Source organism: Phyllobates terribilis, unplaced genomic scaffold, assembly GCF_046119375.1.
Source record: "Phyllobates terribilis strain yellow unplaced genomic scaffold, ASM4611937v1 Scaffold_1__5_contigs__length_1240528914, whole genome shotgun sequence".
NCBI lineage: Eukaryota > Metazoa > Chordata > Amphibia > Anura > Dendrobatidae > Phyllobates > Phyllobates terribilis.
The window spans coordinates 750,251,463-750,266,005 of NW_027362761.1; the positions used below are offsets into that span (position 1 = coordinate 750,251,463).

Genomic DNA, 14,543 nt, shown 5'->3' on the forward strand with positions numbered 1-14,543 from the left:
GCCTCCACAGCATTTATTCACATGGTCAGTTCTCCCCACCTCAGTCCTCACAGCACAACGCTGAACACGAGCTCCTCATCACCATCCTCCTGTCCCGGCACAATGTGCGCACTGGCTGCAGCTGCAGGATGGAATAGTGTTCACTGGGCTGAGAAGGCCCCGCCCCTTCCGGTGACGTCATGATTACATGAAATCACTCCTCCCCCTCAAGAAATCAACTCCAATCTAGACGCTACCACGTGATTAGTAACCGTGTGTCACAGTCACACAGGTGAGCGCTGAGCTGGGATGGGGACCGCTGGCACGTGATTCCCACTCTGACCCACGGGCCTCCGTCCACGCTGCCTGTATGTGCAGGAGCATGCGCAGCTGACCGTGGATTTGCCGCACAGAGATCAGTGTGGACAGTGCTATCCAGGCCCTGCCATTGTTTCTATGGGAAATCATTTCTACAGCCCCACTGAACCCACAGCAGCTGGCAGCCCACGGGGCTATGACCGCCAGTCCACAGCAGAAATCCGCTGGTCACTTGCACATTGGCTCCAATGCACATCCACAGCTGATTCCCCCCCTGTTCCCTGTGAATATGTTGGGGAAACCTGCGCTGTCAGCCTGCATTTACAGAGCAGCGGCTTCTGTCTGGATACGGCCACACAATCTGCCCTATACGCCATGGCCTTATGGGGGTTACCTCGTGAACGTGAGTTATCGCTTTTCCACAGGGGATCGCTCGCTGATTGTGGGGGTCCGGCCGCTGGGACACTGATCAGCAGAACAACAAGCTCCTGTCCCCCTAGCAGTGGGGTGGTAGTGCGCACACTCCTCCATTACTATCCGCTTTTTCTGGTGGTTCCATAGAGATGGAGCAGTGGTCAGGTGTCCGCCCTGCTGTGTGTTCTGTATTGGGGATAGATATTACTTGGTATGTAGGACCCCCATCGATCAGCAAGGTGTCACTTAAGTTGGACAACCACTTTTTAAAGCAACCTAGTCTCCATGTTTGCTGCTTACCTGCAATTATGACATTGGGTGGAGGGAGATGCAGGTATATTCATTAGAGTAGGACTTTGGGGGTAGACACTCTGCCTTACCTCCACATCCAGATTTGGGGACTAGTGATGACGGTCAGACATGGCTATTATAAGGAGAGGAGGGTATCACACTGCCCCCACTTCTCATCATATTCTGCAGGGGGCTCCGTCCCAGTGCTGTTTTCTCAGCACTTGCTAAGACCGTGTATTTTTCTTCCGCACCTTGGACTCCAGGGTAATAGGACTGCTCTTTCTTCCTCCAGGTGCACTGTGCCGCCTCTTCCTCCATGCCTGCCTCCTGCTGGCTGCAGTCTGGTGCAAACGGTCATGTCTCTCCAGGGTAGGGTTATATTGAACTGTGTTACAGGCTGCTGGCGAAAGATGTTTAAGCCCCACAATTTGCTGGTGACTAACACAGTGAGCGCTGGGATACTTCTCAGCATCGGGGACATCATTCAGCAGACTCGAGAGGTCAGGAAAGACCCGGATAGAAGGCGAGACTGGCTGCGGACAGGTAGGTACAGAGCAATGCACCATTGTGTACTAGAATGCCTGCTCATCCTGCCATACAGGGTCTACACAAGGCGTTCGGCTCCGTTCACACCTTCCCTTGGGTTCCGTTATAAGAACAGAGAAATGGATTTCATGTGGAAAAAGGCTATGTTACAGAACGGATGCAAATGGAAGCAGAAGGGCCCTGTTCACTATAACAGGTTCTGTTTTTCATCTTTTTTTTCTTTTGACACAAAAAGTTCTGCATGTTGCACTTTTTGTTCTGTTTGAAAAAAACATGAAAACCAGGCAGAACCTGAATAAGGGCTCTTCTGCTTCCATTTGCATCCATTTAGTGATATAGCGTTTTTCCACTTCAAATGCATTTCTCTGTTCCTAATGGTGATGAAAAGCCTGATGTTACCGTTTTACTACCGTAAATGGATCACTTAAACATGAGCCATGTATGAGGGAGTCGGAGGTTTGGCTTACTGACTCCTTAGCCCTGGGAAGGGAGCTCTTTTCTGCCAGGGCTAGTTAATAGAGAAATAACCTGGCTTGGTTATTAAGATGATCGCGCCAGCCTGCAGATAAATTCCTGGTCACTTGCCAGCATGCTCTCTCCTGTGTTTATTCCAATGCAGAAGTGGAGCTGATGGGGGAACACTGATGGCACCCTGAAAGTATATTAGCAAGCTGCATATATTTCAATTCCTGTCTGTGTTCACATCTGTGTTCTCCTGCCCTGTCATAGGAGCAGGACAATGAAAATGACCAAATTGCAGGATCCGTCCCATGACGAACATCTACTGCACCCAATAAACCCAACGACTATAATGGGGTTCAACGGGTATCTATCATGGTGTCCATCCAGATAAAATAGGGTGGCACTGTTTGTCCAGAATTTTCTATGGAATTTGTGATGAACACTCCAACGCAGATGTGATCAAAGTCATAAACGCATCGTAAGATTATTTCTTTTTTTAAGCTGGACAAACCACTTAACATGGTAATACAGAATTCCTTTTTCTCCGGTTATCACTTTGTAGATTTCTATACCGCCCGTTAAATTCCTTTTGTATTATTGGATTTGTCATTAGCAATTATTTTTCTCTTTATATTTGTACTCTTCTGCTTCCTATTCCTGTGTACGCAGGTAGGATGTTTATCATTGGCAACTGCCTTGGCCCACTGGATCACTACTGGTACATCTGGCTGGATCGCCTTTTACCGAGAGCAACAGTACAAGTGGTAGTGAAGAAAGTTCTGCTTGAACAAATCCTGGTGTCCCCTATTCTGGGAGTGCTGTTTTTTGTTGGTGAGAAAACATTATACTTTCAAGGAAACTGCAGCAGGGCTTTAAAACTAATTAGAGTATACTAACTTGAATGTCACCTAAAGGCCTTAGTAAAGAGTAAGCGGGGAGCGATCGATCATAACTATCAAGAGAAAAAGGCACTGCAGGATAATAGCATTATCCAACATAAGTTCCCTTTAACCACTTTGCGCCAGAGCCTGTTTTTGCCTTTGTGACCAGGCCTATTTTTACAATTCTGACCACTGTCACTTTATGAGGTAATTACTCTGGAACGCTTCAACGGATCCCCCTGATTCTGAGATTGTTTTTTTCGTGACATATTGTACTTCATGACAGTGGAAAAATTTCTTCGATATCACTTGCGTTTATTTGTGAAAAAATTGGAAATTTGGCGAAAATTTTTCAATTTTCAAACTTTGAATTTTCATGCCCTTAAATCAGAGAGAGATGTCACACAAAATAGTTAATAAATAACATTTCCCACATGTCTACTTTACATCAGCACAATTTTGTAACCAAAATTTTTTTTTTTGTTAGGAAGCTATAAGGGTTAAAAGTTGTCCAGCAATTTCTAATTTTTCCAACAAAATTTACATAAACATTTTTTTAGGGACCACATCTTATTTGAAGTGACTTTGAGGGGCCTTTATGACAGAAAATACCCAAAAGTGACACCATTCTAAAAACTGCACCCCTCAAGGTGCTCAAAACCACATTCAAGAAGTTTATTAACCCTTCAGGTGTTTCACAGGAATTTTTGGAATGTGGAAGAAAACAATGAACATTTAACTTTTTTTCACAAAAATGTTAATTTAGACCCAATTTTTTTTATTTTCACAAGAGTAGCAGGAAAAAATGGACTACACAATTTGTAGTGCAATTTCTCATGAGCGCGCTGATACCCCATATGTGAGGGAAAACCACTGTTTGGGCGCACGGCAGGGTTTGAAAGGGAAGGAGCGCCATTTGACTTTTTGAATGTAAAATTTGCTTGAATAATTAGCGGACGCCATGTTGCATTTGGGGAGCCCCTGATGTTCCTAAACAGTGGAAACCCCCACAAGTGACACCATTTTAGAAACTAGACCCCTTAGGGAATTTATCTAGATGTGTGGTGAGCACCTTGCACCCCCAGGTGCTTCACAGAAGTTTATAACATTGAGCCGTAAAAATAAAATTTTCACATTTTTCTCACAAAAAATGTTTTTCATTCCCTGATTTTGCATTATCATAAGGGAAACAGATGAAATTTGTTGTGCAATTTCTCCTGAGTACGCCGATACCCCATATGTGGGGGAAAACCACTGCTTTGGTGTACGGCAGGGTTCGGAAGCGAAAGGAGCGCTATGTTGGCTGGGATAGGTTGCAGACACCATGTCACATTTGAAGAGTCGCTGACATGCCAAAGCAGCAGAAACCCCCCACAAGTGACCCCATTTTGTAAACTACACCTCTCAAGGAATTCATCTAGGGAAGTAGTGAGTATTTTTTAATTTTTAAATTTATACCATTGGGCAGTCAAAAAAGCATAATTATATTTTTAACACAAAAAAATGTTTTACCCTCAGATTTTACATTTTCACACAGGGCAATGGGTAAAAATGGTGCCGAAATGTGTCACACAATTTCTTCTAAAAGTGGCAATACCCCATATGTGGCTGTATCATACCGCTCAGCCATACGGCGAGATCTGGGGGGGACGGAGCGCTATTTGACAATTGGAGATCAAATTATTGTAGAATAGGCATTTGGATTTGGGAGCACAAAATTTTCTGAATTTCTTTTCGGGGGCAAGGGCCATTTCGCTTTTCCAGAGCCTTTCTGCTACCAGTAACTTGGAAGTCCCTTATATTTTTAACAGATGACGGACCTGAGTGGGGACTAGCTTTTTTTGAGGACTGAGTTGAAGCTTTTATTGGGAACATTTTACGTAACATTTATCCGGCGCTCTAGGCTGAGCACTTACATCGGGGTTTCCATCTAAATTTCCAAGTGATGTAATTCAGATGAAACTCCTGTGGGATCCATTCACTGTAATGAGGCAGCAGAGTTACTCTGGACTCCGTCTGGCCTCTGTTTAGCGGTGTCCTTTTTTTCAGAAGTGCACAAAACGGGCCAACCGCACTTTTATGCACGCCTAAAAAAACTGACACCGTGGGATCACGGGCAGACGGCATCCACAGTGGCCTATATCTGCCTCATTACAGGGAATCTTCCGTCATGGGTTCTGTTTGAATCACGTATTTCAGAGATTTACACGGAAACTCTGGTGTAAAGTGCTCAGCGCAGAGCGCAGGATAAATGGGCGGAGCCTTACTGCGATCTTTGGGAGACATAATAAACAAATCAGTAGCAGGTGAAGAATTGGTTTTATTTATTTTTTACGCCGTTCCTGGTGCGGTATAAGTGATGAGATTACTTTATTCTTCGGGTCGGTGCGATTACAGCGATACCAGATTCATATCGGGTTTTTATGATTGACAGCTGTCACACACTGAGATGCTTTTTTTGCAAAATCTAGTTTTTGCATCACCATATTTTGAGAGCTATAATTTTTCCATATTTCGGCCGACAGTCATGTGACGGCTTGTTTTTTGCGGGACGAGTTGACATTTTTATTGGTACCATTTTTGGGTACGTGACATTTTTTGATCGCTTTCTATTCCGTTTTTTGGGAGGTAAAATTAACAAACTAACAATTCAGGAATTGTTTTTTGATTTTTTTTTTTTTTTTTATGCAGTTCTGCGTGTGGTAAAAGTGATCAGGCAGCGTTATTCTTCGGGTCAGTAAGTTTACAGCGATACTACACTTACTGTATTTTTTTTATGTTTTGGCGCTTTTACACAATAAAACAATCTTATAGAAAAATATTTTTTTTGCATCGCTTTATTCTTAGAGCTATAACTTTTTTATTTTTCGGCTGATGGAGCTGTATGGCGGCTTTTTTTTTGCGGAACAAGATGACTTTTTCAGCGGTACCATTTTTATTTCCATTTTGCTTTTTGATTGCATTTTTTCCACTTTTTGTTTGGCGATATGACGAAAAAGCAGTTTTTTTGCTCCGTTTTTTATTTAGTTTTATTACGGTGTGCACAGAAGGAGTTATTTAGTGTGACAGTTTTATAGATTGGGTTGTTTCGGACGCGGCGATACCAAATATGTGTACTTTTTTTTGTTTTTGTATAAATATATGGATTTATTGGTTTAATATTTTATTTATTTTTATTTTGTGATTTTTTATTTATTTTTTTTTAACAGTTTGAAAACTTTTTTTTACATTTTTACTTAGTCCCTGTATGGGACATTAATTTTTATTTTTCTAATCACTGTTCTCATGCAATGCAATAGACATGTATTGCATTGCATGAGAGCTCTGCTGACAGTTTTACACTGTCTGTCTCCTGGTAGACTTCAGCTGCAGGCTGAGCCTAGCAGGACACCATATATGGCAGATCTGGAGGCGGTCATGTGACCTCCGACTGCCATGACAACGGCAGGTCCTGTAAGACATCAGTGGGCCGTCGGAGAGGTAAGTGGACGACCCCCTCTCTTCTCACTATCTTCTAAATGTCACGATCACTATAGATCACAGCATATAGAAGATGGCAAAGGGTTAACATCATTGGGACCTGATCCAATCAGGTTCCGATGATGTCCCCTGTCAGAGCTGTCGCTCTGAACCGCAACCGTAGCACTTGCAGGACCCTGGGGGTCCTGAGGGCTGCGGGACCACCGACCGTTCATAAACGTCTGCGCTGTACAGAGCCCAGGCAGCGCTGACGTTTATGTACAGTGGCGGTCTGGAAGTGGTTAAGACATAAAGTGCAAATTCAGACTGATCAAGTAACCTGCATGAACATGTTGGTTATTCAAATGAACATAACTTAAAAAAAATGCAATCATGATGCTATCTTCAGTAACCAGTTTTGAGCCTCCCATAGACTTCAAGGTGATCCACTTTCTACTTTGTAGTGACGATTGTAGCGGAGTGGGAAGCCAGCTGTTTGGCACAGCTGAGCACTCCATAAAAAAGGCACAGATGGTTTATTACCATTTCTGCCTTCTCAAACAGTTACTGTTTATACAGTAATGGCAAAAGCTGTCGGCGCTGTCTAAACCAGACTCAGCAGTCATGTGATTGCTTGGTGTAGGGAGGAAGCACCTGCTGCTGGGTCCTAGCAGAGCTGACTGGGTCTCCTATGTAGCCAGAAGGCTGCATTTCCACTGTAACTGGGGCTACTATACCTGTTACTTTTTTTCCTATCCTATTTCCCCTGTATTTAAATATTGAAATGCCCCCAAAGGTCTTTTATGACACAGTATGTGAAATAAATGATAAATTAAAAAATTAAATTTTGTTACTAGCCCGGCCACCATTTAAATAAAAAAATGTATTTGATAAATAAAAATAGTTACAGAATGGGGAACTCATCTTTAAATGTATTTTATGGTCCTTTGTTATAAAAATAAAAGGCGACAGCACACTTATTTCCTTTTCTCCCCCCACAATGGGATGGTAGCCAACTGGTTTTTATATACAGCCTTTTTTTCTCCTTTTGTTGGTTATGAGCTATAGGTTTTCAAAACTGTAGTGGGCAATAAAAATGTGTGTTCATAGACACATAATTTGCCTTACACACCATAAAAAATATTATAGCTGCGCTTACATAGGGGAATGTATTAAAAAAATCACAAATTAGGGGCTAGTGTAGATTTGAGTTTTTTGCCTCCTAATAAATTTGGAGGCATTGTTTTCGTGCTAACCTGATAATTAAGGTGTATGAAACATCAGTCTTAATACATTCTGTGTTCAGTCTACTTTCTTAGTGCTTCCCAGGGGCCTATGATGCTGAAAATTCGAGTCATTGAACCCCAATCGGGATTTGATGCTTATTAGGGGATAAAAATACCTCCCCGTTATGCTTATGTGAAACCAGCATAAAGGAGATGAAGAAAATGGAAATGTTGTGTTGGTGAACTTTATGATGGGTCTTAAAGGGCAGTCTAAAATGACAAGTCTGCAGTCATTCTGTGTGACTGCAGATTTGTGAATACTCCCAGTGCACACACTGCGCACCGTGAGGATTCACAAGTCTGCAGTCACATAGTGAGCCCCTGAGGAAGCAACACGCGTAGGGGTACTGGGCAGTGTGGTATTGTCAATATGGCACATGGTTTGTACTTTCTATAGATATAGCTAGTTATTACTTGCTTTATTGTCGTGTTTATTAGACTGCATAGCCCACCTTTACTGTGTATATCTATGACACGGCTATTGATTTGTTTACTACAATGTGTATGTATATTTACTTACCTGTATGGCATAGTTCCATGTGTATACCATACTGCCCATCGTTTTTAATTGGGATTTTAGGGGCAAGATTTTAATTGTCTTTGCTTTCTGTGTTTAATAAAGAATTGGATGTATTTGATTATCATATGACTGTCATATTATGACTCTTTTTGATAGATTGAACTGGAGTTTTTTGATTAAGTTTGGTTACTCATTGTGTATTACTAATGGATCTGTATATCCTTATAGTGCTAATTAATGCAGTCGCACAGAGTGACTGCAGACTTGTCATTTTAGACCAGACAACACCTTTAATAAAAATCTTCCATTTCCCATCACAGGAGTTGGCTCGATGGAAGGGCAAAGTATCAGGAACAGTTGGGCAGAATTTCAAGGCAAATTTTGGGAAATGTATAAGGTGAGTTCAGATCTGTTTAATGACATACTGTAGTTTTCAGGGGTTATGCCCTATAACTGTTTTTTGTCTTTTTCAGACAGAATGGTGTGTATGGCCACCTGCTCAGCTGATAAATTTCTACTACTTGCCGACTAAGTACCGTGTAATGTATGTGAATGTCCTCACACTGGGCTGGGATGTCTACCTCTCCTACCTTAAACACAGGGTAAGATGCTCTTTAGGGTAGGTTCCCACCACTGTATAAAAAGCGTTCAGTTTCATGCAGAAAAGTCGGCCGATTTATTTATTTATTTATTTTTTTCTCACTCGTCATGCATGTGCAATCTGTATATAATCCGTTTTTACAGCAGCAGCTATTATTCATTTACAGGACCATTCACAGCTTCCTATCTTACAGAATTGTAATGTATCCATAAAAATGCTGTACTGTGGCTCCATATGGCATCTGTTTTTTTTAATTTTGTGCACCCATAGACTTGAATAGCAGAGTTCCATCTGATTTACTGAAGAAACTAGTGCACTCTGCAATTTTTTTTGCACATGCAGATTTAGCCAGTGAAAAAAATCACTGATTTACACGGCCCCATAGAATAATATTGGTGAGAGTGCTGTCTGGTTTTCTTTAACGGACAGCACTTGGACTGAAAATACAGTCTTGTGAACGAGCCCTTTCACGGAGAAAGCTCAATTTAACTAAATAGCACTTAATGTTAAACCAACTAACATGCCATCAGTGCTTAATGACTCTCTTTAATTAATATGCAAATTGCCTCTTCAGAGAGAAAGAGGACTTGAACACTATAGCGCCACCTATTGGAAGCAGCAATCCTACAAGTCACAATCAGCCCTTTAACGATTCTTGCAATATGACTTAGGACAAAAACCAAATCAGAATCTCAATTTGCAGGCACGGTGTTTTGGGGTATTGCCCCTCATCAGTGCAAAGTATGAGAACTGATTTGGCTAGATGAGAGGCTCTGGACTGAGGTCCAAGGGGTAACGTTTCTCCTTGTAATTTCCTTTTAATTAATAATGCTCCGAGCAGCATTAAATGGATTGGCCACTACTATATTAATGTTCTGTAATTTAGTAAAGGTTAACAATATTAGATCGGTGGGGGTCCAAGCCCTGGCACTACTACCAATCGGCTGTTACCAGCTCCAGCAGCAAACAGCGTTCAAAGTGGAACCCCACCCACATCACATTATTTAAGTAGCCACTCCCAGTTACTGGAGGTCAGCCTAGTGTGACAAATAGAAATTTTTATTTCTATAGCGCCAACATATTCCGCAGCACTTTACAATTTTAGGGGGGACTTGTACAGACAATGTAGACATTACAGAGTAACACATAACTCCGATATCAAGTTGAGTGAGGGCCCTGCTCCTAAGCTTACAGTCTATGAGGAAATAGGGGTAAATGGTAAAATGTGCTTATATTATACACTACAGCCATAATATAATAAATAGGATATTCACATAACACTGCATGAGCCGGTTACCAGCCAGCATGTGTACGGACACAGAGGGCTATTAAATGCATGGAGGGTGTGAACAGATGCTACGTGGGTCCTGATTTTGAAGAAAATTTTGTATTGGCAAAACAGGAATAGTTAGATAGTGAGGTGATAGGCCAGTCTAAAGATATGCGTTTTTAGGCCATGTTTAAAACTGTACGTATTGAGAATTAATCAAATTGTCCTGGGTAGTGCATTGCAGAGAATTGGCGCAGCACACGAGAAGTCTTTGAGACGGGAGTGGGAGGTTCAGATTATTGAGGATTTTAGTTTTAGGTCATTAGCAGAACGGAGGGCACAGGTAGGGTGGTAGACTGAGACGAGGGAGGAGATGATGCTGAACCATGGAGCGCTTTGTGGGTGACAGTGATAAGTTTGTATTAGACTCTGTAGTGGATGGGCAACCAGTGCAACGACTGGCACAGGGTAGAAGCATCGGTGTAGCGGTTGGAGAGGAATAGGATCCTGGCTGCTGCATTCAGGACAGATTGGAGAGGGGAGGGTTTAGTAAGAGGGAGACCAATAAGTAGAGAGTTGCTATAGTCCAGACGTGAATGAATCAGAGCGACAGAGTTTTTTCCAAGTCAAAGGTAAGAAAAGGTTGAATTCTGGAGATGTATTTGAGGTGTAGTGACATGAGCGGGCGCGTGATCATATGTGGGGAGTGAAGGAAAGATCTCATTTAAATGACACAAAAAGACAGTGTGCATGTTGCTGGGGAGTAATGGTGGAATCACCCACGGAAATGGAAATATCGGGCACAGGTAGGTTAGTGGAGGGAGGAAACACAAGGAGTTCAGTTTGACAGATTCAATGTTAGATAGAGGGAGGACAATGTTAGAGACAGCGGAAACACAGTCCCTGGTATTTTGTAGTAATGCAGGGTTTGTCAGGAGACGAGGTGTATAATTGGGTGTCCTCAGCATATTGATGGTACTGAAAACCGAATCTGCTGATTGTTTGTCCAATAGGGGCAGTGTATAAGGACAAAAGGGGGCCTAGGACTGAACTTTGAGGAACCAGCAAAAGATGCAGTGAAAGCGTTTAGAGAGGTAGGAGGAGAACCAGGAGAAAGCAGTGTCCTTGAGGCAGACAGCATGGTGAGGTGGAACTGGTGATTCAAGGTGTCGAATGCTGCAGGGAGTTGTGACCATTAGATTTAGCTGTTAGTAGATCATTAGAGACTTTAGTAAGGGCTGTTTCTGTACAGTGTAAAGAGCGGAAACCAGATTATAAAGGGTTAAGAAGAGAGTGGTCTGAGAGATAACAGATTAGATGGGAGTGAGTTCCAAGAGTTTAAGATGAAGGGAAGGTTGGAGACAGGTCTGTTAGCAGCGCAGTTCTGGTCGAGGGATGTTTAAGTAATGGATGTATGCTGGCGTGTTTAAATGAGGAGGAAAGATACCAGATGAGAGAGAGATTAAATATTTTAGTTAGGTGTGTGGTGACTGCTGGGGAAAGGAACTGGAGGAGATGTGAGGGAATAGGGTTACTGGTGCAGGTAGTAAGATGAGAAGATGCAAGGAGCCTGGTCACTTCTTCTTCCGTGATGACTGGTTCAAAGACAGAAAGTTGGCTAGATGAAGTGCATGGGCTAGGAGAATGCATAATGTTAGAGGATTGGGAGAAAATTTCCTGTCACACATGGTCAGTTTTTTCTTTGAAATAATTGGCCAGATCATCAGCGCTGAGGTTGGTGGTTGGGGCCTGCACTCTTGGATTGAGGGGAGAGTGAAAAGTGTCAGTCGTTTTAGGATAGTGAGGTGATGAGGGTGTTGAAGTAGGTTTGTTTGGAGAGGTGAAGGGCGGAGTTGTATGTGTTAAGCGTAAACTTATAATGGATGAAATCTTCGGCCAGATTGGATTTTCTCCACAGACGTTCGGTACACCTGGAGCACCGCTGGAGAAAACGTGCTTACAGCGTGTGCCAGGGTTGTCCCCCATGATGAGAGTGGGTAAGTCACAGGATAGAAAGTTTGGAAGTCAGGTGGCAAAGTGATCCAGGAACTGCTGGGAGGAGCTCTGAGGGCGATACACAACCGCCACTCGCAGGGAGAAGGGCTGGTAGAGTCTGACAGTGTGGCCCTCAAAAGAAGGTAACATAAGTGAGCGTACTGGGGGGGGGGGGTGACCTGAAAAGTACATTTTGTTGAAAGGAACAGACCAACACCTCCACCTGATCTGTTGTCAGGTCTTGGGGTATACAAAAAATGTAGACCACCATATGAGAGAGTGGCGGTGGTGTTCGACTGCTGGATCCAGGTTTCAGTAAGAGCCAGAAGGTTAAGGGAATTTGAAAGGAAAAAGTTATGGGTGCTGGAGAGTTTGTTACACGCTGACCGTGCGTTCCAGAGGGCACAATTAAAAGAGACTTAAGGCATGCAAGGAATATTAATGAGATTCACAGAGTGTAGCAGGGAAGGTGATAATCTTGTTATTACAAGAAGGGCCAGGATTAGGAGAGAGATTTCCTGTGACATGGAGAATAGAGCGTGAGCAGATGGTTGAATGATTTGTTAAAGCGTCTCTTGTTGTACGGTGGGAGTGAATAGATCTGTGCAGTTTAACATTGTGATGAGAGCTGTACATAGGAGAAGAGAGAGGCTGATATCGATGGAGTGCACAAAGTTTGTGAAAGGGCGGTAGATGTGAGTGATTGCAGCAGTCAGAACATAAATGGCACAAATAAATATGGTGAATACTTTTTGCGATTCAGTTGACTTGTAACGAAGTTTGAGTGTCTTGCATGTCTTATCTGTCTCACTATTTTATATCTGGTAACAACTGATTGGTGGGTTGCTGGGTGTCAGACCCCTATTGATCTGATATTTATGACCTATTCTAAGTATATAAGCAGTGGAAACTACCTTAAATGCACAGATCCCAGTATCCCTCCAGTGATCTTGTCTCATGCTAGTATAACAGAATCCACATTGAATATATGGAAAGGAGTTTCAAGTTTGTCCTGTGACTATTTGAAAAAACATTGAATAGAAAAAAATCTAAGTTGTTATTGACTGATCTTTTTGTTAAATCAGGTGCCTGGTGAGCAAATATGTAATTCTTGACCAATGCTGATCGATTGGAAGTCAATAGATGGAAAAAGATAGCGCCCACCTGTCTGGGAAAAGCAGCTTTGCAAAATGCCTTATATGATACACTTTACCCTCAGGTTTTTTTATTTGAATGCATTAAATACCATATGGAATCAAATATTTTTATTGTTTAAAATCCTTCTCTTTCCTTTAATATTTATTGTCATGTTTGACTGCTTAAGCAATCCCATTTACAACAATTGTGTGCGGTCGTTGAATGAGAACACGTTAAAGGTCTCTGTACATATTAGACAGCTGTTCAGACAATAGCTTCCCCACCATTGAAAGGAGTGTTCTGGTGATTTCATGGAGGGAGTCCTCTCCGGGGAGCCCCAAAGGATCGGCTGCTAAAATTCAGTAGGCCATTCTCTCCCCTGACATCTCTCATGTCAGAGGCCCCAATACATATTAGACTGTCGGTGGGTTCCGTCAACTGTAGACTGTGCAGTCTGTTTCAAAGGGATGATTACTGGACATGAACATAGCCTAAGTGGTGTATTGCAGTATACATTGGGGGTTGCCTTTGACCTCTGTTGGGCCAATAGTGGGCCCATTATATGCTGGCATATACACCAGACACTGAATTCAGCCTTGGCCCACATGACACTAAGTTCATCCAAACCCAATGCTGTTAATGATGGCCAGCAGTCTAATATGTAAGGGGTCCCCAGACAGATGATTGTTGGAGAGTTAAGGATACATGTTCGATTCTGGACTTCCAATCCTTTTGTTCTCCCTGAGATACTTCTGTACCAGAGATGTCTGGCAGTGGCTCTCTCAAAGAGAAGACAGGAGCGCTCCTGTGTATGGGACAGATAGCTTCTGGCCGATAGTCATCTGTGGTGTGTGTACGGGGACTTTCCAAAGCTGTAGAACGTTATATTTGTATAGATAACTTTAAGGCTGTGTGCCCACTATGCGTTTTTTAAGCGTTTAAGCAGCGGCAATTCTGCTGCAGAAACGCTTAAAAAACGCTTGGTAGAAGGTCTGCCATGTTCCCCAATGATAATCCGCATGTGCTGTGCAGATGCTGCGGAGATTTCCGCTGCGGATCATCATTGCGGAAAAATCCGCAGCACTACCAATTATTTTGCGGAAGTGCTGCGTTTTGGCCGCCATTGACTTGCATTGGAACGCATCTAATCCACATCACTGCATCTGTACATGCGGATTACATGCGTTTCAATGTGTGGATGGTACCCGGGTCTGAAGAAGATGAGACTCTCATCCAGCCCCGGGTACCATAGAACCTGTAAAATAAATAAATAAATATTATACTTCCTTCTGATGGCCCCCGGTGTCTTTGTCTTGGCTTGCCGGCAGCTCGCGGTAGACTATTTTTTGAAGCAGAATCCTCCTCAAATACTCAAAACTTGGTT

General features: G+C 42.7%; 1 protein-coding gene across 1 annotated transcript; it reads left to right on the forward strand.

The window, feature by feature from the left end:
• The first annotated feature begins 150 nt into the window (after positions 1-150).
• Positions 151-13,282, forward strand: LOC141149281 (mpv17-like protein 2). The gene is made up of 6 exons (XM_073636880.1): positions 151-271; positions 1,295-1,545; positions 2,680-2,841; positions 8,477-8,553; positions 8,630-8,758; positions 13,108-13,282. Exons 2-6 carry the CDS (start codon positions 1,359-1,361, stop codon positions 13,135-13,137), a joined length of 585 nt encoding a protein of 194 aa, XP_073492981.1. The 5' UTR covers positions 151-271; positions 1,295-1,358; the 3' UTR covers positions 13,138-13,282.
• The last annotated feature ends 1,261 nt before the right edge of the window (positions 13,283-14,543 follow it).

Bases quoted from the DNA above. Each gene is read 5' to 3' on its own strand.
- LOC141149281 (XM_073636880.1), top strand. From the start codon at position 1,359: ATGTCTCTCCAGGGTAGGGTTATATTGAACTGTGTTACAGGCTGCTGG. The intron at 8,554-8,629 runs GTGAGTTCAGAT...TGTCTTTTTCAG, and splicing joins AATTTTGGGAAATGTATAAG to ACAGAATGGTGTGTATGGCC. The intron at 8,759-13,107 runs GTAAGATGCTCT...TTGTTAAATCAG, and splicing joins TCTCCTACCTTAAACACAGG to GTGCCTGGTGAGCAAATATG.